This window comes from Chlorocebus sabaeus, chromosome 20 (assembly GCF_047675955.1).
Source record: "Chlorocebus sabaeus isolate Y175 chromosome 20, mChlSab1.0.hap1, whole genome shotgun sequence".
Classification (NCBI taxonomy): Eukaryota; Metazoa; Chordata; class Mammalia; order Primates; family Cercopithecidae; genus Chlorocebus; species Chlorocebus sabaeus.
The window spans coordinates 125,781,402-125,801,800 of NC_132923.1; the positions used below are offsets into that span (position 1 = coordinate 125,781,402).

A 20,399-nucleotide genomic window follows, 5' to 3' on the forward strand; every position below is an offset into this window, starting at 1 on the left:
AAAGTCACTTCTCCCATCCGCTAAGTGAAATATTATAGCTAAAGTGACTTTAATGTCAATTTGCAAAAATCTGAAAACAGATCTAGTAAATGACTACTACAAACACACAATATATTCCAAATGGTTTAATTTAACAAGTCAAAACCTTATCATTAAGCACTTGAGATCTTGATACATATTCAAGTTACACATCTAAAAGGTTTCCACTTTGCAAGCAAACATGGTAATGCAGAGACCTCCTATTTATGAAATCATGTAAAATGGTTCTTCAGACACCTCTATTTCCCACGGATGCTCAAGAATCGACATTTTTCAAGGGGGTATTCAAGCAAATGACAACCATCTTATACATGCAGTTAAACATTTTTGCTTTTCCAATGATTTGCAGGTAAATATGTGTGTGAGGCTGATGGATTCTGGACGAGCTCCAAAGGAGAAAGATCACTGCCAGTCTGTGAGCCTGGTAATGGACACATTTATACAAGAGATTGGTAATTGATGGAAAGTAGAACTGGGTAGGAGGCAGTAAGGAGAGCTTTAGCTGTGGTAGGCAGAAATGTAACTTCAGCACTTGGCTCTTAGGCTAAGTTATTATTTCCAAATAATATGTTCTCATTACCCCCTTTCCATATAGAGAGGTTGTTAGGTGCTGAATGCATTAGTCATTTGATTATTTTTGACTTTATAACTAGGCAAGCATAAAAAATTAAATGATTTTTAGGCCAGGTGTGGCTCATGCCTGTAATCCCAGCACTTTGGGAGGCCGAGGCAGGTGGGTCACCTGAGGCTGGGAGTTTGAGACCACCCTGACCAGCATGGAGAAATCCCGTCTCTACTAAAAATACAAAATTAGCCGGGCGTAGTGGTACATGCCTGTAATCCCAGCTACTTGAGAGGCTGAAGCAGGAGAATCGCTTGAACCCGGGAGGCAGAGGTTGCAATGAGCTGAGATCGCACCATTATACTCCAGTCTGGGCAACAGTAGTGATATTCCATATCAAAAAAAAAAAAAAAAAAAAAAAGGATTTTTAAAATTATCTTGAACAATTTATACATTTATAAATACGAGTTCTTCTGTTGAGTTACTCTATGTTAAAATGCTATTAAAACCCAAAGCTAATAATTTCCTGAAGCAATTGTTTTCAACATCTAGTTTTTAAACATCAATGCAATCTGCCTTTTAATAGCGCTTTTTAAATTTTTTTAAACCAGAATTGGCTCCAAAGATAATAGTTGAGTAGAATGATTTTTTTTTTTTTTTTTTTTTTTTTTTTTTTTGAGAGGGAGTCTCGCTCTGTCACCAGGTTGGAGTGCAGTGGTGCAATCTCGGCTCACTGCAACCTCCCCCTCTGTAGAATTATTAAAAAAAACAAATCGAGGCCGGGCGCGGTGGCTCACGCCTGTAATCCCAGCACTTTGGGAGGCTGAGGCGGGTGGATCACGAGGTCAGGAGATCGAGACCATCCTGGCCAACATGGTGAAACCCCGTCTCTACTTAAAAAAAAAAAAATTAGCCAGGCGTGGTGGCGGGCGCCTGTAGTCCCAGCTACTCAGGAGGCTGAGGCAGGAGAATGGCGGGAACCCGGGAGACGGAGCTTGCAGTGAGCCAAGATCTGGCCACTGCACTCCAGCCTGGGCAACAGAGCGACACAGTGTCTCAGAAAAAAAAAAAAAAAAGCACTTTGGGAGGCTGAGGCGGGCGGATCACGAGGCCAGGAGACCAAGACCAGTCTGGCTAACACGGTGAAACCCCGTCTCTATTAAAAATGCAAAAAATTAGCTGGGCGCGGCGGCGGGCGCCTGTAGTCCCAGCTACTTGGGAGACTGAGGCAGGAGAATGGCGTGAACCCGGGAAGCGGAGCTTGCAGTGAGCCGAGATTGTGCCATCGCACTCCAGCCTGGGTGACAGAGTGAGACTTGTCTCAAAAAAAAAAAAAAAAAAAAAAATCAGAAAGATAACATTAATTACCAAAATCAGAAAGATAATAATATATTAATTACCCTTGTGCTATTTGGCTCAGTTTTTTTTTTTTTTTTAAGACGGAGTCGCTCTGTCGCCCAGGCTGGAGTGCAGAGGCACGCGATCTTGGCTCACTGCAAGCTCCGCCTCCCGGGTTCACACCATTCTGCCTCAGCCTCCCCAGTAGCTGGGACTACAGGGGCCTGCCGCCACTCCCGGCTAATTTTTTTGTATTTTTGTAAAGATGGGGTTTCACTGTGTTAGCCAGGATGGTCTCGATCTCCTGACCTCGTGATCCACCCGCCTCAGCCTCCCAAAGTGCTGGGATTACAGGCGTGAGCCATCGAGCCTGGCCCAGTCTAGGTTTTAATGCAAGTGCACTACCTCAATAGGGAACATATGCTACATTAATGGGTGTATTTAATTTGCAATAAAGATACAAAACTTAGTTTGGAAGAATCAACTAGACCAAAAATATAATTCTGGAACCTGCAGGGTCCTAGCCACAAATGCAACATTCTAATGTCTAAAACATTTGTATGTTCAAAGGTAAAAGTAATTTTGCAAAGATACTGACTTTAGTTCCTGCTTTCCTAGGATTACATAAATCCCCATTTTACAAGTAGGAAAACAGAAACAGTGAAAGGTTATGTCCTTCTAATTCCTATGCACATCATCCAGTCCATCTGCTCAGACAACGCTTGCTTGCCCTGTTAATTTTCCTCATTTTTTTTTTTTTTTGAGATGGAGTTTTGCTCTTGTAGCCCAGGCTAGAGTGCAGTGATATGACTTGGCTCACTGCAACCTCTGCCTCCCAGGTTCAAGCAATTCTCCTGCCTCAGCCTCCCGAATAGCTGGGATTACAGGTGCCCACCACCACGTCCAGCTAATTTTTGTATATGTAGTAGAGACAGCATCTCACCATGTTGGCCAGGCTGGTCTCAAACTCCTGACCTCAGGTGATCCACCCACCTCAGCCTTCCTAAGTGCTGGGATTACAGGTGTGACACTGCACCCAGCCAATTCCCCCATCTTTTTAAAAATTTTTTTGAGACAGTCTTGCTCTGTCGCCCAGCCTAGTGTGCAGTGGCGCGATCTCGACTCACTGCAAGCTCTGCCTCCCGGGTTCCCGCCATTCTCCTGCCTCAGCCTCCTGAATAGCTGGGACTACAGGTATCTGCCACCACACCCGGCTCACTTTCTGTATTTTTAGTAGAGATGGGGTTTCACCATGTTAGCTAGGATGGTCTTGATCTCCTGACCTCATGATTCGCCTGCCTTGGCCTCCCCAAGTGCTGGGATTACAGGCATGAGCCACCATGCCCTGCCTTCCCAATCTTATAGACCAAATTATTTTAGCAAAACAAAATAACTTCTAAAAGTCAGTTTTCACTAATCTCGTTTTCTGAGGAGCTAAGAAATACCAAAAGGTTTTATCAGGTGTTTGAACTACGATGTTTTAAAATAGCCTCACTTGCCTGTATAGGTGGTCACCCACCAACTCATGTAATGTAACTTATGGTTGACATCGAATACATACTTGAAAGTGGTCATAATTTAAGAAAAACATGACTGACATTTTACAAAGGCTCTCTACCTATCTGCTTTTTTCCCTCAGTTTGTGGACTATCAGCCCGTACAACAGGAGGGCGTATATATGGAGGGCAAAAGGCAAAACCTGGTGATTTTCCTTGGCAAGTCCTGATATTAGGTGGAAGCACAGCAGCAGGTGCACTTTTATATGACAACTGGGTCCTCACAGCTGCTCATGCCATATATCAGCAAAAACATGATGCATCCTCCCTGGACATTCGATTGGGCGCCCTGAAGAGACTATCACCTCATTATACACAAGCCTGGGCTGAAGCTGTTTTTATACATGAAGGTTATACTCATGATGCTGGCTTTGACAATGACATAGCACTGATTAAATTGAATAACAAAGTTGTAATCAATAGCAACATCACGCCTATTTGTCTGCCAAGAAAAGAAGCTGAATCCTTTATGAGGACAGATGACATTGGAACTGCATCTGGATGGGGATTAACCCAAAGAGGCTTTCTTGCTAGAAATCTAATGTATGTCGACATACCAATTGTTGACCATCAAAAATGTACTGCTGCATATGAAAAGCCACCCTATCCAGGGGGAAGTGTAACTGCTAACATGCTTTGCGCTGGCTTAGAAAGTGGGGGCAAGGACAGCTGCAGAGGTGACAGCGGAGGGGCACTGGTGTTTCTAGATAATGAAACACAGAGGTGGTTTGTGGGAGGAATAGTGTCCTGGGGTTCCATGAATTGTGGGGAAGCAGGTCAGTACGGAGTCTATACAAAAGTCATTAACTATATTCCCTGGATCAAGAACATAATTAGTAATTTTTAATTCGCATGTCTGCAGTCAAGTCAAGGATTCCTCATGTTTAGAAATGCCTATGAAGACCTTGGCAGCAACGGGACCTGAGAAGCATTAATCATTACTATGAACATGGCAGTTGTTGCTCCACCCAAAAAACAGACTCCAGGTGAGACTGCTGTCATTTCTCCACTTACCAGTTTAATTCCAACCTTACCCACTGACTCAAGGGGACATAAGCTACAAGTGATAGTCACCTTTGGCAACCCAATGTAATGTCACTGCTCAAATTACATTTTGTTACTTTATAAGGCCAGTCTCTTTTCATACTGGCTGTTGGCATTTCTGTAAACTGCCTGTCCATGGTCTTTGACTGTTTTTAAACTTGTTCTTATTGATCTCTGTAAGTGCTTTATATATTATAGCAGTATTGATTCAAGGATAACCTTGAATCTTTTGGGGTAGGTAGGCTGGAAACACACTACTTCAGGCCAGGTACCGACTAAAATTTCCATGTTAAAAACCAATACCACAAATTGGTGGGATACGATTATTCACTTATCAAATTGTCAGACAAAAGGAACGTGATTGGCAATACATTTTAAGCAAGACCAGGCATGTTCAGGGAGAGTGGCAGGCCACAGACTGGCAATACATTTCAAAAGCCCTTAAAAAGCATGCATAATCTTCGACTTAGCAATTTCAATGCTAAGAATTTATTTTAGCAGTAAGGATATTCCCAGCAATTGGAAATAACCTGAATAATGTTCAAATTCAGAAGACTGAATCAAAACGTGGCATTTCTACAAGATGAAAAATGGCATTAGAAATAAGTGGTGACGTTATAGATAAATCTGTAATTTTTTCCCCTTTACAATGAATATGAAATACTTGGGCACAGTGATGCCTAACAAGAGCACAGATCACACAACAGTTGAGTCAAGTACAGAACACTAATACACAGTTAGGAGCTACTTTGCTTGTACTCAACAACAAAATCATTCTTACTATTACACATTATCTCTTGGATTACGGAGTAGTTCCTACTTTTTCCTACTAAGGACAAAACTTAAGTGCTGATTTAACCTTAAAAATCTCATTTCATTTTAGCTGGCTATTCCTTCCTAAAAGGTTTGAATAGCTAACATTCAAGTTTTTCAGTCTAACAGTTAACATTCCATGTAAAAGTTTACTGTGAGTCTTGGCCTCATTTCTCTTGTGCATATAAAGTATAAAGTACAACATCTTGAGACTCAATTTTTATTTTCTTTTTTTAGACTCAATTTTTAAAGGTAACTTTCCAGCATCTGTATGTCACATATAAAAAGAAATCGTGTTTTTCCAGTAAGACTCCAGACACTAAACTGTGGTGTCAAAAAAAATTTTTATTTAGCTGGTTCAAAAAATTTTTTAGAATGAATGCATTTAGATGACCAAATAGATTTTTAAAAACAAATCTTTGCCAAATAGTTTAAGTACTTCTAAACTTCAAAATCTTTTTAGGGTAAAATAAATACCCGTATCTATGCAGTACCATAAACATGTTAATAAAAGGCTACTCAACATTGAAAGCCTTCTAAGACCAGTAACTGAAATTTACACAAGTGTAAAGAAGGGATTAAACCATGCCGTCGACAAGTTAACTTACCCCTGGGCTTCTTGAAGGCTTGTCAGTTTAGTCTTTGGAGGTCCCCGAGTACCATTTTAAGTGTTACCATGTTACTGCTGCTGAGTAATAGTGCAAGTGCTAAAATGCAAAATTCAGATGGTACAGGGTTTGGAAATCATGCAGATTTAGATGCAGATAAAAAAAAAATTAAAACAACTCAAGATCCCTTTACAGAGGAAACCAAATAATGAAACAATGTGGCGATTACAAGTCTAAAGGATGACTTCATTTATAAATGTTTAAAACACGTAACTTGCAAAATGACAAACCTATTTATCATAATCTAATTAGGTAAGGGCATTAACTACTAACACAACAAATGTCGCATTCTTCCAACTAGAAAATGAGCTCAACTCTCACAGAATTAGTTACAAAAAAGTACAACAGAGAATCAATGTTATTGCTTTTACATACTTAACAATGCATTGTGAGAGTCTGAGTTTTGTAAGTGATTTTATTCAACTTTATTCAATGTTACCACATTCCCCCACCTCCTGGAGGACGAAGCCCATTCCACTTAACACTTCCAGACAGACAACCCACCGTAATTCTTAAAGCTATCAGGCCTCTTAATGGATTTCAGGCACAAGATAATTTGTGGTTTCTTCTACTTTATCCCTATTGCAATTAATTCCACTTTTCAAATCCCAAGCTAGGAAGGTACTGATATTCCCTTTTCAATTGATATGCTTTGCTACAAAGCATTAGAAAATAATCAACATTTTGCCCACTCTCCCAAATAATCTTTTTAGAAGGAATGATTTCCCAATGGAGACTTATACAGGCCATGTAAATAGAACATCACCCAAATGCACAGAGGCACTACGAAAAAGCCGGAGGGTACTGCTTACCATTTTAGGTGCGGTCACCCAGACTTATTCAAAACTAGATTTCAAAAGAAAAAAAAAACAAAAACAAAAAACAAAAACAAAACAAAAAAAAAACTTTTCACTTTGGCCAATGCAAGAACAAATACCAATTAAGTCTGGGTATCAGGTGTCAATGCATGACAGGTGATGAATCCATTTGACTTGAGACAACTTTTCAAATAAGTTTATTTGAAGCAAAATAAACTACTGCCAAGAAACTTTATGAAAGTTCCATCTCAAAAGGGTCAAAAAAGGGGAATTAACTGCTATGAATTCTTTGCATTCAGGGCTGCAAAACAAAGACACATATTATTTAAATCAGTTTTATTTAAGAATTTCCAACAATGACAACTCTTATAAAAAGCATCCAAGCACAGGACACAGAACTGCAGCAAACAGCATTCTTATGGGTAGCTAACAGACATTAGAACTTCCACCCTTCTTTGAGACACCTGAGCTCACTGGTGAACTCTGCTTCAAGTCCTCCTGCAAAGCACACCACAAGCTCAGTCCATGTTCTCAGCCCATCAGCTTCAGTTCACATTGCCACACTTACATATCAGTAACAGAAGAGAACACACACCATACAGCATTCACAGCAGTTGACAAAGGGGTAGGGGGAGTACAAGTATCATTTCACTTAACACATTCAACTAATGTGGGTTATCTAAGAACAAAAACTCACTTAAAGTCTTCCAACAGATGTGGATGTCCTTTGAATGCAAAAAACATTCGTACATTATTTGCTATCATTGCTCTCTGCACACTCTCTCACCAAAGCCACAGGATTGAGAGACACATCTCGCCAAGTTAAAAAATATCCATTATGCACCACCAAGTCTCTGCACGCGCTCTCTCCTTTCCTCGCTCATACTAGCCTTTCATGCCTCGGCACCACCATCAATCCCACACAAGGTTTCAAAAGTTCAAACAGCCTTCTGGTTCCATATCACAGCCTTGCGTTCATAGCGTTGATACGACTCCATGAAATAAAGAGTAGCGGATAAAAATGGGACACCCACCGTCAAAGACGCGGCCTGTGATGCGTGATGACGAATTCTTGAATGAGAAAGCATGTAGACAGAAGTATTCCTATGGCAGAATATTTACAGCACTACTTTCAATGAAGTGCTTCTTCCATAAACATTTGAAATGAGATGAACTGCAGAGATTAAATGAAGGCTTCATATTGTACTTTTGTATATGAGGGGAGACAAGTGTTAAAAAACAAAACAAAAGAACCAAACACTGTGACACCATGATCTCCTAAAAGGAGATTTTCTTAAGGAAAAAAATCCATATGGTGGGGTTCAAATTAAAACAAGGGGTAAAGAATGTAGTTCTAATCAATGGTTTCCATTTTGAACATGCAAAGAATTCACTTGACAAGTCCAGGGATAAAATATTACAGGAGAAACCTTTTGATATCAATTGTAGTGTGTTGGTTTACCAATCAGGCAAACAGCAGTTCACTTTCAACCACTCAATATTTCAACCTTTCATGTAACAAAACTTATAAAATTCCTTTAGCTCTTCCTTTTACTAAAGAAAAATGTCAAAAATACTGCTGAATATACTCCACACTGAACAAACCAATTTTGAAAATTCTTAATACATACGTATTTTACAATATACTTACCATGAGTTTAGAAAAATTTGAATTCCCACCATTCTATACCAACCAACCACAACCCCACTGCCTACATTCCCCAGCCAGAAGACTTAGAATCCATGCTTGAGCCAAAGCCTCCATTAAAACCACTGCCCGACCCTGCATTTGATGCTGATCCCCAACCAATTGCTGCACCAGAATTAGAACCACTATAAGAGTTATTTCCAGAACCGAAGGCCTGGTTTGGCTCCCTCTGCATGTTGCCTTGGCTTTGGTTATTACCCGATGGGCCTGACTGGTTCTGCTGGCTGGCTAACATGCCCATCATACCCCAACTGCTCTGTAGTGCTGCCTGGGCAGCAGCCATCATGGCTGGATTAATGCTGAATGCACCAAAGTTCATCCCACCACCCATATTACTACCTTGATTGTTTCCCAAACCAGCTCCACCCCCTCTGCTATTACCAAATCCACCCTGATTCCCAAAGCCACCTGGATTACCACCAAATCTTCCACTTCTTTCTAACTGTCTATTGCTATTGTGCTTAGGTTCGGCATTGGATATATGAACGCTGATTCCTTTAATGATCAAGTCCTCTCCACAAAGAGACTGCGCAATCTATAAGAAATAAGGGATGTAAACAAAGAAGATTAAACCGTTGATTCATACATTTAAAGTAGCAACAAAACTTAGATTACAAGTATTAATTTATCTAAAGCCAGAGGAAAAATAAGCAATGACTGTTCATTTCATTTAAACCCCCAATACAGCTTTTAGTTTTATTAATAGCAGCAGTGATATTTCCGTCGATTTTCAAAAGACATAGGCTGGACATGGTGGCTCATGCCTGTAATCCTAGCGCTTTGGGAGGCCAAGGTGGAAGGACTGTGTAAGGCTAAGAGTTGAAGACTAGCCTGGCAGCCTGGACGACACGGGGAGACCCCACCTCTATTAAAAAAACCCCACAAAATGCCACATTAGCTGGGCATAGTGGCATGTACCTGTCCTAGCTACTTAGGAGGCTGCAGCTGAAGGATCCTCCCCTGGAGGCTGAGCCCAGGAGTTCTAGGATGTAGTGAGCTTTGATTACACCACTGTGTTCCACCAGCCTGGGCAACAGAGTGAGACCCTGTCTCAAAAAAAAAGGGGGGGGGGACCAGGAGTGGGAGCAGTGGCTCACGCCTGTAATCCCAGCACTTTGGGAGGCTGAGGCAGGTGGATCACCTGAGGTCAGGAGTGCAGGACCAGCCAGACCAAAACAGTGAAACCCTGTCTCTACTAAAGATACAAAAAAATGGCCAGGCGTGGTGGCTCACGCCTGTAATCTCAGCACTTTGGGAGGGAGGCTGAGGTGGGTGGATCACCTGAGGTCAGGAGTTTGAGACCAGCCTGGCCAACATGGTGAAACCGTGTCTCTACTAAAAATACAAATAAATTAGCTAGGCATGGTAGCAGGCGCCTGTAATCCCAGCTACTTGGGAGGCTGAGGCAGGAGAACTGCTTGAACCCGTTAGGTGGAGGTTGCAGTGAACCGAGATTGCGCCACTGCACTCCAGTCTGCGCAACAAGAGCGAAACTCTATCTCAAACAAAAAACAAAAAACAGTATATAACATTCCCAAATGCCACATACTGAAAACTATCTAAAGGTATACTTACTTTTAGATTTTTAAAAAATATTACATTTGGGATATCAGATGCAGGTATCACAAACGTCTAGGCCCATACACCCTACATCTTACAAGGTCAGAAAACTCAGCTAAGACTAGCAATTAGCTGGATGGGAAATGTTCAAGAGAAATTACCTAATTACCTGGGACATATTTTTTTTTTGAGACAGTCTTGCTCTGTCACCAGGCTGGAGTGCAGTGGCGTGATCTCAGCTCACTGCCACCTCCACCTCCTGGGTTCAAGTGATTCCCCTACCTCAGGCTCCAGAGTAGCTGGGACGACAGGCGTGCACCACCATACCCAGCTAATTTTTTTTTTTTTTTTGTATTTTAATAGAGACGGGGTTTCACCATGTTGGCCAGGATGGTCTTGATCTCCTGACCTCGTGATCCGCCCACCTCAGCCTCCCAAAGTGCTAGGATGACAAGCATGAGCCACCACGCCTGGTCGGGACATATTGTTAAGGAGAAAAATACCTGATCATCTGCAAATGTAACAAAGGCAAAGGCCCTGAACGGCTTGGGGATGAAGACATCCATCACATCCCCGTACTGAGAGAAGAACTCCCGCAGCTCATCCTCAGTCATGTCCTCTGTACAGCGCCCCACAAACACTTTTCTGCTTCTCAAAGGCTCATCTTGGCTTTGCTGATCAAATCAAAAGGAAGAAAAAAAAAAAAACTCAGAAATATGTTATGAACAATGAAAAAAGCATTAAGGTAAGGGATATAACAAAATCATTCTGCCTTGGATAGCAGTGAATCATTAAAAAGTAGACATACCCTTAATTTTTTGCATCAACATTTTTTTTCTTATAAGGCTTCAGTGAAGAGTAAGGTTTTAAGTTACAAAAGCACAGTCATGCATCACATCACGATGGACATATGTTCTGAGAAATACATCGTGAGCCATTACACAATCTCATCATTGTGGCCAGGTGTGGTGTGAACGCCTGTAATCCCAGCACTTTGAGAGGCCGAGGCGGGTGATCACCTGAGGTCCGGAGTTCAAGACCAGCCTGGTCAACATGGTGAAACCCCAGCTCTACTAATACAAAAATTAGCTGGGTGTGGTGGCAGGTGCCTGCAATCCCAGCATCTTGGGAGGCTGAGGCAGGAGAATCACTTGAATCCAGGAGGTGGAGGTTGCAGTGAGCCAAGTGCACCTTTGCACTCTAGACTGAGCAACAAGAGTAAAACTCCGTCTCAAAAAAAAAAAAAAAAGGGCCAGGCGCAGTGGCTCACGCCTGTAATCCCCACACTTTGGGAGGCCAAGGCAGGTGGATCACCTGAGGTCAGGAGTTCAAAATAAGCCTGACCAACATGGAGAAACCCCATCTCTACTAAAAATACAAAGTTAGCCAGGCATAGTGGTGCATACCTGTAATCCCAGAAGCTCGGGAAGCTGAGGCAGGAGAATTGCTGGAACCTGGGAGGCGGAGATTGCAGTGACCCAAGAGCACGCCATTGCACTCCAGCCTGGGCAACAAGAGCAAAACTCCGTCTCAAAAAAAAAAAAAAAAAAAAAAAAAAGGCCAGGTGCAGTGGCTGGGCAGATCATGAGGTCAGAAGATCAAGACCATCCTGGCTAACATGGCGAAACCCCATCTCTACTAAAAATACAAAAAATCAGCCAAGCGTGTTGGCAGGCGCCTGTAGTCCCAGCTACTCAGTAGGCTGAGGCAGGAGAATGGCGTGAACCCAGAAGGTGGAGCTTGCAGTGAGCTGAGATCGCACCACTGTACTCCAGCCTGGACGACAAAGTGAGACTCTGTCTCAAACAAACAAACAAAAGATCGTCATTGTGCAAACATCATATAAACCCAGATAGCACAGCCTACCCCACACCTAGGCTAGATGGTATAGCCTATTGCTCCCAGGCCACAAACTTCCAAGTTACTGTACTCAACACTGTAGGTGACTGACTGTAACATGATGGTAAGTATCTGTGTATCTAAACATAGAAAGGGTACCATAAAAACAGTGTTATAATCTTATGGGACCACTGCTGTACACGTGGTCTGCTGCTGACTGATGAACTTTGCCATGTGACGCATGACTGTATTTGGATTTGAGAAAATCAATAAATACGCAATCTCCTGGCAAAGATGATGATGTTCCAAATAAGCAAATGTTATTTGTTTGCTTGGAAAAAGGCCTTTATAACAAGATTAATGTACGTATTCTGATTGTCTTTATGTTTTAACATATAACTATGTAAGAAACTGTTAACTTGACAAATAATCTTTCCTCTTTTCCATGCATAACAAAAAGGAAGAACAAAATGAACAAAGGTTTCATTTGGAGAAGTAATAAACTAAATATTTCAAACAAGCATAAAATATTCAGCATGCATTAAGGGCCAAAGACTTCAACAAAACAAAAGGATTTCGTGAACACACCCTACCACTATCTTTTCTAAGTGTGTTTACATTTTATCTTACAATCTTCTAAGGAAGTTTGTCAGCAAAAAATCCCAAAGCACAGACCCAAGTACCTTAGAATTAGGAAGTTTACAGTCACACCATCGTCCATCTATCATATGTCGCTGTGACATTACTTTCACCTGTGTTTCATATTCCGTAAAACGAACAAAGCCAAACCCCTTTGAATGACCAGTCTTAAGATCTTTCTTGACCTAGAAAGGATGATTTAAGTTTACTCTAACAGTACACATACACACTCCATGGCCAAATCATAGTTCCTTAAAAAACAATTTGAATGGTTTTAACTGGATGCAATTGTTTAAAACTTAAACCAAGTTAGTCTTCAGAGTAAAAACAAGGAGGTTAATACTGAATCCATACCGTGTTAACAATAGAGCAAAACTCACTTATACAAGAGATGTTCTTGAGTTCTTAAAAAAAAGAGAGATGGGGCCAGGCGTGGTGGCTCACACCTGTATTCCCAGCGCTTTGGGAGGCTGAGGAGGGTGGATAACTTGAGCACAGGAGTTAAAGACCAGCCTGGCCAACACAGTGAAACCCTATCTCTACAAAAAATACAAAAATTAGCCAGGTATAGTGGCATGCGTCTGTAGTCCCAGCTACTTGGCAGGCTGAAGCACAAGAATAGCTTGAATTCAGGAGGCAGAGGTTGCAGCAAGCCTAAATTGCACCACTGCACTCTAGAGCCTGACTGAGAGAGCCAGACCCTGTCTCCAAAAAGAAAAGAAAAGAAAAAAAGAGAAACTGAGTCTGGATTATGTTGGCTAAGGTGGTCTTGAACTCCTGGCCTCAAGCAATCCTCCCACCTCAGCCTACTAAAATGCTGGGATTACAGCCATGAGCCACCACAACAGGATTTTAACAGAATGTCTTAGAACAAATTCAAAGATAAAAAGCTATTATCACCTAATTCCCTTAAGCCTTCATGCAACAGCAAGATTTTACAATATTGAAGGCAATAATATAGAGTACAAGATATATGTGTAAATGTAACAAATATTGGAAGTATCATCTGTGTAACAGGAAGTACAGTGCCATTAAAATAACAAGAATATGGTCGGGCATGGTGGCTCACACCTGTAATCCCAGCACTGGGAGGCCAAGGCAAGTGGATCACCTGAGGTCAGGAGTTCAAGAACAGCCTGGCCAACTGGTGAAACCCTGTCTCTACTAAAAAATACAAAATTAGCCAGGCGTGATGATGTGTGCCTGTAATCCCAGATACAGGAGGCTAAGACAGGAGAAATCACTTAAACCCAGGAGGTGGAGGTTTGCAGTGAGCCAAGATAGTGCCGCTGCACTCCAGCCTGGACAGCAAAGTGAGACTTGGTCTCCAAAAAAAAAAAAAAAAAGTAACAAGAATGTGGCTAAGGCATCATGGCTCAGCACACTGGGGTTGAGGCAGGAGGACAGTTTGAGCCCAGGAGTTCAACACCAGAGCATAGGCAACATAGTGAGACCCCATCTCTATGTATACCAATAAATAAATGCTAGATGCTCATTCACTGTAAAGAAAAACTGTTTGATGCAATCGAAGTTTACCTGCACCATAAGAACTTCTCCAAAGGTACTAAAATACTCTTTCAGGTCCTGTTCAGTTGTTTTCCATGGGAGACCCAACACTATTAAATCGGATGTTTTCTGGACCGCTCTTTTCACTTTCACTGCTGATGAAGCATCTGTCTCATCCATTTTTCTTTTGTTATCTAAATAAAATGAGCAGAAACCTTTTAGACTTAGCACTTCTTTAAAAACACTACCTCCTACATCCAGAAATGAGAAGCAAAAAGAAGACTCTAAGAAGAGTAAGACACTGAAAACTTGCAAGAAGTGATTTTTGCTCTAGAGGACAGAATAAAGGCTTAAGTTTAGTGTCTGAGGTGCTTTTCTGGTGCAAATTCAGTGATTTCCAATTTTGTTTTTTTAGTACTTCCAGATTACAATCTCTCTCAAAAGGTTTATCAAAACAAAAATAATTCTACTTCACTTTGACTTTAAGTATCAGCAACTTGTATCTCCCGATGTAGATTTAACTTTTATCTTTCCTAAACATTCAACAATACACAGCTTTTGCAATAAAATGGAAAACCAGGCACAGTGGTGTGTATGCCTGTAAGTTCCAACAACTCAGGAGGCTGAGGAGGAAGTTTCAACAAACTCCTGCCTTAGAGTCCAGGAGTTTGAGGCTGCAGGGTGTCTATGAACAGCCACTACAATATGCCTAGGCAACAGAGCAAGAGCTCCCATCTCTAATTTCAAAAAAGAAAAAGAAACCAAAAGTTGGGTTACTTAAAAAAACATAACCGGCTGGGCGTGGTGGCTCACACCTGTAATCCCAGCACTTTGGGAGGCTGAGGCGGGTGGATCACAAGGTCAGGAGTTCAAGACCAGCCTGGCTAAGATAGTGAAACTCCATCTATGCTAAAAACACACAAAAAAATTAGCCGGGCTCGGTGGCAGGCGCCTGTAATCCCAGTTACTTGGGAGGCTGAGGCAGGAGAATCGCTTGAACCCAAGAGGCAGAGGTTGCAGTGAGCCAAGATTGTGCCACTGCACTCCAGCCTGGGCGAGACTTTGTCTCAAAATAAAATAAAATAAAATAATAGATAGATAAAAATACAAAAATTAGCCGGGTGTGGTGGCAGGCGCCTGTAATCCCAGCTATTCAGGAGGCTGAGGCAGAGAACTGCTTGAACCCCAGAGGTGGAGTTTGCAGTGAGCCAAGATCGCGCCACTGCACTCCAGCCTGGGTGACAGAGTGAGACTCCATCTCGAAAAACAAACAACAACAAAAAACTCCTACATAACCTTAACCTTAGGTTATTTAGAAGAGAGAGGGAGATAATTTTTTTTTTTTTGAGATGGATTCTCATTCTGTCACCCAGGCTGGAGTGCAGTAGTGTAATCTCCCCTCGCTGCAACCTCTGCCTCCTGGGTTCAAGTGATTAAGCGATTCTCCTGCCTCAGTCTCCTGAGTAGCTGGGATTACAGGTGTGAGCCACTGCGTCCGGCCTGGAGAGATAAATTAAATGACATTTTCTTCTTTTTTTTTGAGACGATGTCTCGCTCTGCTGCCCAGGCTGGAGAGCAGTGGCACCATCTCAGCTTACTGCAACCTCCACCTCCTGGGTTCAAGCAATTCTCCTGCCTCAGCCTCCCCAGTAACTAAGACTACAGATGCAAACCACTGCGCCTAAGTTTTGTATTTTTAGTAGAGACGGGGTTTCACCACTTTGGCCAGGCTGGTCTTGAACTTTGGACCTCAGGTGATCTGCTCACCTCAGCCTCCCAAAGTGCTGGAATTACAGGTGTGAGCCACTGTACCCAGCCTGATATTTTAAATTTGGGTAAATATTAATCTATACCCAATGGCTGAAGAAACAGCATACTAAAAACCCCCAGTTTACATTATTAATCATTATTATTATTATTTCATTATATTTTTTTTGAGACAAAGTCTTGCTCTTTCACCCAGGCTGGAGTGCAGTGGCGCAATCTCAGCTCACTGTAATCTCTGCCTCCCAGGTTTAAGTGATTCTCCTGCCTCAGCCTCCAGAGTAGCTGGGACTACAAGGCGCCCGCCACCACACCCAGCTAATTTTTGTTTTCGTTTTTTTCTTTTTGTTTTGAGACGGAGTTTCGCTCTTGTTGCTCAGGCTGGAGTGCAACAGCATAATCTATTCACTGCAACCTCCGCCTCCCGGTTCAAGCGATTCTTCTCCTGCCTCAGCCTCCGGAGTAGCTAGGATTACAGGCACCCACCACATCCAGCTAACTTTTTGTGTCTTTAATAAAGATGGGGTTTCATCATGTTGGCCAGGCTGGTCTCAAACTCCTGACCTCAGGTGATCCACCAGCCTCGGCCTCCCAAGTGGTGGGATTACAAGCATGAGCCACCGTGCCTGGCCCTAAAGTTTTTCTACACATGTAAAAGAGTGTCTTGCATACTGACCAAATTTGATAAGACTTTGTTGCAATACCAAGTTATAATAAAAGGAACACACAGATTGACTATTAACAGTAAACTACTTCAAAATGCGAAAATTAGCTATTTCTTTGGCACACTTCTTAAACTTCATGCTTCCTTTTCTTAGATTTAGAACATCAGTGATAAAAGGCAGCGAGAAGGATAAGACCAGAACCTCAAAATTGTAATTGGAACTACACTAATTCAAGATTTGGCTACTGCAACTATTTGTTCATTTAAGGGAAGAAATGAAGTCACATGTGCTGAATGAATGATGTAAGACCAAAAGGACAATGATCAAATCCAAATACTCGAGCACTTCAGAAGAATCTATTTACAACACTGATAGAAGCGCAAAACATTATTAGTAATTCCTTAAATTTGGCATCAACTTGGAAAGCTTATTCAGATATTTTTAAAATGCATCGCTCTCTCTTTTAAAATGATCTATAATCCGCAGTTTCCATAAATTTAGACTCATGTTAATAGTGAAGTTCAAGGAAATACTGAGGTTACAGGAGACATTCTGCCAGGAAACAAGGCTAAGATCCATGGATGAGACACACACCCGACCACACTTCAGCATGATTACAAAAACAAATAGTAACAAACCTTTCGGATAGTTGACAACATACACCAGATTTCCCCAGCCAGCATCGGGGGCATGCAGAATTCCTTCTACCAGTCGGACACCTCTCATACATTGAGACACTGGATTCCTGTAGCGAAGCCCACACGCCCCTGGAAACTGGGCTGTGACCGTGGACAGCAGCACCGTCCCATCGTCTTCCGATGGTATTTCAATGGGCTCATCGTTCTCATCTTCGGTTACCCGAATATATTCAGACATCTTTTACTTTTCTTAAAGGGAAAAGAGATATGAATGAACAACATTCACGTCACAGTAACTGTTTCCTCATAACGATAATACCCAAACTATGTTAGTGTTCTGACTTCCAGAAAAATTCTTGTCTGGATTCGTACATGCATTGGTTATCTCTGAAAAATGACGAGGTGAAGGTAAGGGTAGTGATTTCCTGTCAAAATCTGATGCCTCGCCAGTTCATTCATTCAAAAAACTTTCCCTGAAGGCTTATAGATGCGTCAGGTACTGAAACTGAGTCCAACGTGGCTTGCTGGTTACAAGCTGGGGTATGCAAGGGAACAATAAACAGTAGCTATTTTATGACCATAGTGGAAGTCGTTAAGTAATCCTGAAAGTAGGGGAAGAGCCTAACTGGCTGAGGCATGGGCGTGATGGCTCCAAGTCGATCTTCCTAAGCAAGCGATCCATCAGCTGAACCTGAAGACTGAATATGGGCAGTGAATCAGGTGTAAAGAACAGGAGAAAAGTTCTTCTCTGTTCCTCATTTTGGAGCTTCCGGGAGCTCCATGAGCCCCAGCCGCAAGGCCCGCGGCGACAGGTCCTGGCGGAGCCGGCCGCCGCCTCCCAGAAGCCCGCGCGTGCCAGCCGAGGGAGGAGTTTCTCTGCGCGGCCCGGGGTGGGGCGCAGGAGCACCAGGCCCGAGCTGGCAGCGTCCCTCGGAGTACAAAGTACCGAAGGCTCCGGCACTGTCCGGGTCCGGGGCCAACCTCCGCCTCAGCCTGCGCGGCACCACGGACCCGGCTCCCCGTTTCTGCACCAGCGGCCTCCCTGTGCCCGGACCTGACGACGCTCCCGCGCGAGCCAGCTCGGGCAGAACTAGGCCCGGTCTCACGACTCACATCCCGGGGCAGAGGCCGAAGCCGCTGCGTCCGCCTCGGGCCGCCCCAGTGCGGGAGCCGAAGCACCTACGGCATCCTCAATGAGAAGGTTCCGCGACTCACCCACTAGGCCGCTGCTGGGAAGCCCGACAGGGACACCGAGGCAGCGACGGACCCAAGCGCAGCCCAGCGACCGCTTCGCTCCCACAAAATGGCGCTAGGGCCGCCTCCTTCCCCCCGCCCACCGGCGTCCTCTCCCACCGGTTGCCCGTCCAGAGGTGGAAGGCGCCGAGGAGAGCCACGATGACCCTCTCCCCAGGGACTCGGGCTGCCTCTTGGAAATTCGAGCCTACAGAGAAGCTCTGAAAGCTAAAATAAAACCAGGACCTAGGCCTGAAAAGCTGAAGATTGCAAAAAGTGTGGCTGTATAGGCGCTGACCTCCCCCCATGTAACGTAGCAGATGGTTTCGGCCGACCAACCGCCGGCCCAGGTCTCGGTCAGAGCTCGCGCACTTTCAAAGAGCGCGAGAGTAGCGCAGAGTCTCGGCCAGCAAGAGCGGAGCGGGGCGTGGAGGGGGCGGGGCTCGGGATCCTGGGCCCAGTCCACTTCGGAGGCGGGGGAAAGCTTGGATCTCTTTTTTGAAAGGCGGACAGGTGCGTCCTCTCCTCCCTCCGCCAGCCCACCTCCAAACCTGGAAACAATAACTTAATTCTAAATAACAGCAGTAATAGCGCTACTTTGTACCAGGTACTTTCTGAGTATTCGCATATTTAATAATAGCCCATACAGTTTGGTGAAGCAGGAACTATTGATACTCATTCAGCGGGTGAGGAAACTGAGGCACAGAGAGATCAAGTATCTTGCTTAAAGTCACTCAAGGATTAGCCGGGCGGTAGTGGCGCTCGCCTGTAATCCCAGCTACTCGGGAGGCTGAGGCAGGAGAAGTGCTTGAACCCGGTAGGCAGAGGTAGAGGGGAGCCGAGTTCGTGCCACTTCACTCCAGTCTGGGCGACAAGGTGAGACCCTGTCCTCCCCCCGCCAAAAAAAAGTCACCCAAGGAATAAATGGTAGACCTGGAATTTGAATCTCGAGGCACAAAATGCTAACTTGTTCTGGCTCCAGCCCTCTAATAATAATAATAATACAGTACTTCATCTATTTTAAGGCACACTTTTTGTTTCTTTTTTTTTTTTTTGAAACGGAGTATCGCTCTTGTCCCCCAGGCTGGAGTGCAGTAGCGCAATGTGCAGCTCACTGCCACTTCCACCTCCAGGTTCAAGGGATAGCTGGGATTATAGGCGTGCGAAGACACCATGCCCGGCTAATTTTTGTTATTTTTAGTAGAGACAGTGTTTGGCCATGTTGGCCAGGCTGATCTCGAACTCATGGCCTCAAGTGATCTGCCCGCCTCGCCCTCCCAAAATGCTGGGATTACAGGCGCGAGCCACTTTTCTTTTCTATCTTTCCTTTCCTTTCTTTCCTTTCCTTCCCTCCTTCCCTTCCCTCCCCTCCTTTTCTTTTCTTTTCCTTTCCTTTCCTTTCCTTTTCCTTTCCTTTCCTTTCCTTTTCCTTTCCTCCCCCTCCCCCTCCCCTCCCCTCCCCCTCCCCCTCCCCCTCCCCCTCCCCTCCCCACTCCCCCTCCCCCTCCCCCTCCCCTCACCCTCCCCTTCCCCTCCCCTTCCCCTCCCCCTCCCCCCTCCCCTTCCCCTCCCCCTCCCCCCTCCCCTGTTTCTTTTTTTTTTCAGACTCCTTCTGTTGCCCAAGCTGGAGTGCAGTGGCACAATCTCAGGTCACTGCAACCTCCGCCTCCCCAGTTCAAGGTATTCTCCTGCCTCAGCCTCCTGAGTAGCTGGGACTACAGGCGTGTACCACCATACCTGGCTAATTATTGTATTTTTAACCCCTGTTGGCCAGGCTGGTCTTAAACTCCTGACTGCAGGTGATCTGCCCACCTCAGCCTCCCAAAGTGCCACCGTGCCCGAAATTTGTTTCACATTTCTAAAGTCAGTATGTGATTTCAGTTCCAGTTCCAGTTGATGATGATGTGTCATAATTTAATTGACAACTCTTTATGTTTCTTTGTATATACATGTATCACATTCAATGAATTACAGTTACAAATGTTTACACAAAGTACTTTGTTTATTTA

General features: G+C 43.7%; 2 protein-coding genes across 8 annotated transcripts in view; one reads left to right on the forward strand and one right to left on the reverse strand.

Annotated features, from left to right (window-relative positions):
* Nucleotides 1–4,342, forward strand: part of MASP2 (MBL associated serine protease 2) — a 28,925-nt gene extending 24,583 nt beyond the window's left edge. Inside the window, exons 14-15 of the mRNA XM_073008031.1 lie at nucleotides 389–463; nucleotides 3,579–4,342. Coding sequence (XP_072864132.1) covers nucleotides 389–463; nucleotides 3,579–4,342 — 839 coding nt within the window. The remainder of the gene's footprint in view (nucleotides 1–388; nucleotides 464–3,578) is intronic.
* Nucleotides 111–18,589, reverse strand: TARDBP (TAR DNA binding protein). 7 transcript variants are annotated; one of them, XR_012089786.1, is made up of 8 exons: nucleotides 18,373–18,589; nucleotides 17,158–17,406; nucleotides 14,121–14,284; nucleotides 12,629–12,769; nucleotides 10,610–10,780; nucleotides 5,961–9,081; nucleotides 874–971; nucleotides 111–460 (listed from the first exon to the last, which is right to left on the reverse strand). XR_012089786.1 is itself a non-coding variant. In XM_007980585.3 (6 exons), the coding sequence occupies exons 2-6, from the start codon at nucleotides 17,393–17,395 to the stop codon at nucleotides 8,551–8,553; spliced, it is 1,245 nt and encodes a 414-aa protein (XP_007978776.1). In that variant the 5' UTR covers nucleotides 17,396–17,406; nucleotides 18,373–18,589; the 3' UTR covers nucleotides 2,651–8,550. The 7 variants fall into 7 exon arrangements, 2 of the variants coding, with proteins under 2 accessions (XP_007978776.1, XP_072863945.1); XR_012089787.1 differs by lacking the exon at nucleotides 874–971; XR_012089785.1 differs by having other exon boundaries at nucleotides 111–971.
* Nucleotides 18,590–20,399: the final 1,810 nt, after the last annotated feature.

Coding starts and splice junctions, on each gene's coding strand:
- TARDBP (XM_007980585.3), bottom strand. CDS start 17,395: ATGTCTGAATATATTCGGGTAACCGAAGATGAGAACGATGAGCCCATT. Junction 14,285..17,157: donor TGTTGTCAACTATCCGAAAG/GTTTGTTACTAT, acceptor CATTTTATTTAG/ATAACAAAAGAAAAATGGAT. Junction 9,082..10,609: donor TTACATTTGCAGATGATCAG/GTATTTTTCTCC, acceptor TATTTCTTATAG/ATTGCGCAGTCTCTTTGTGG.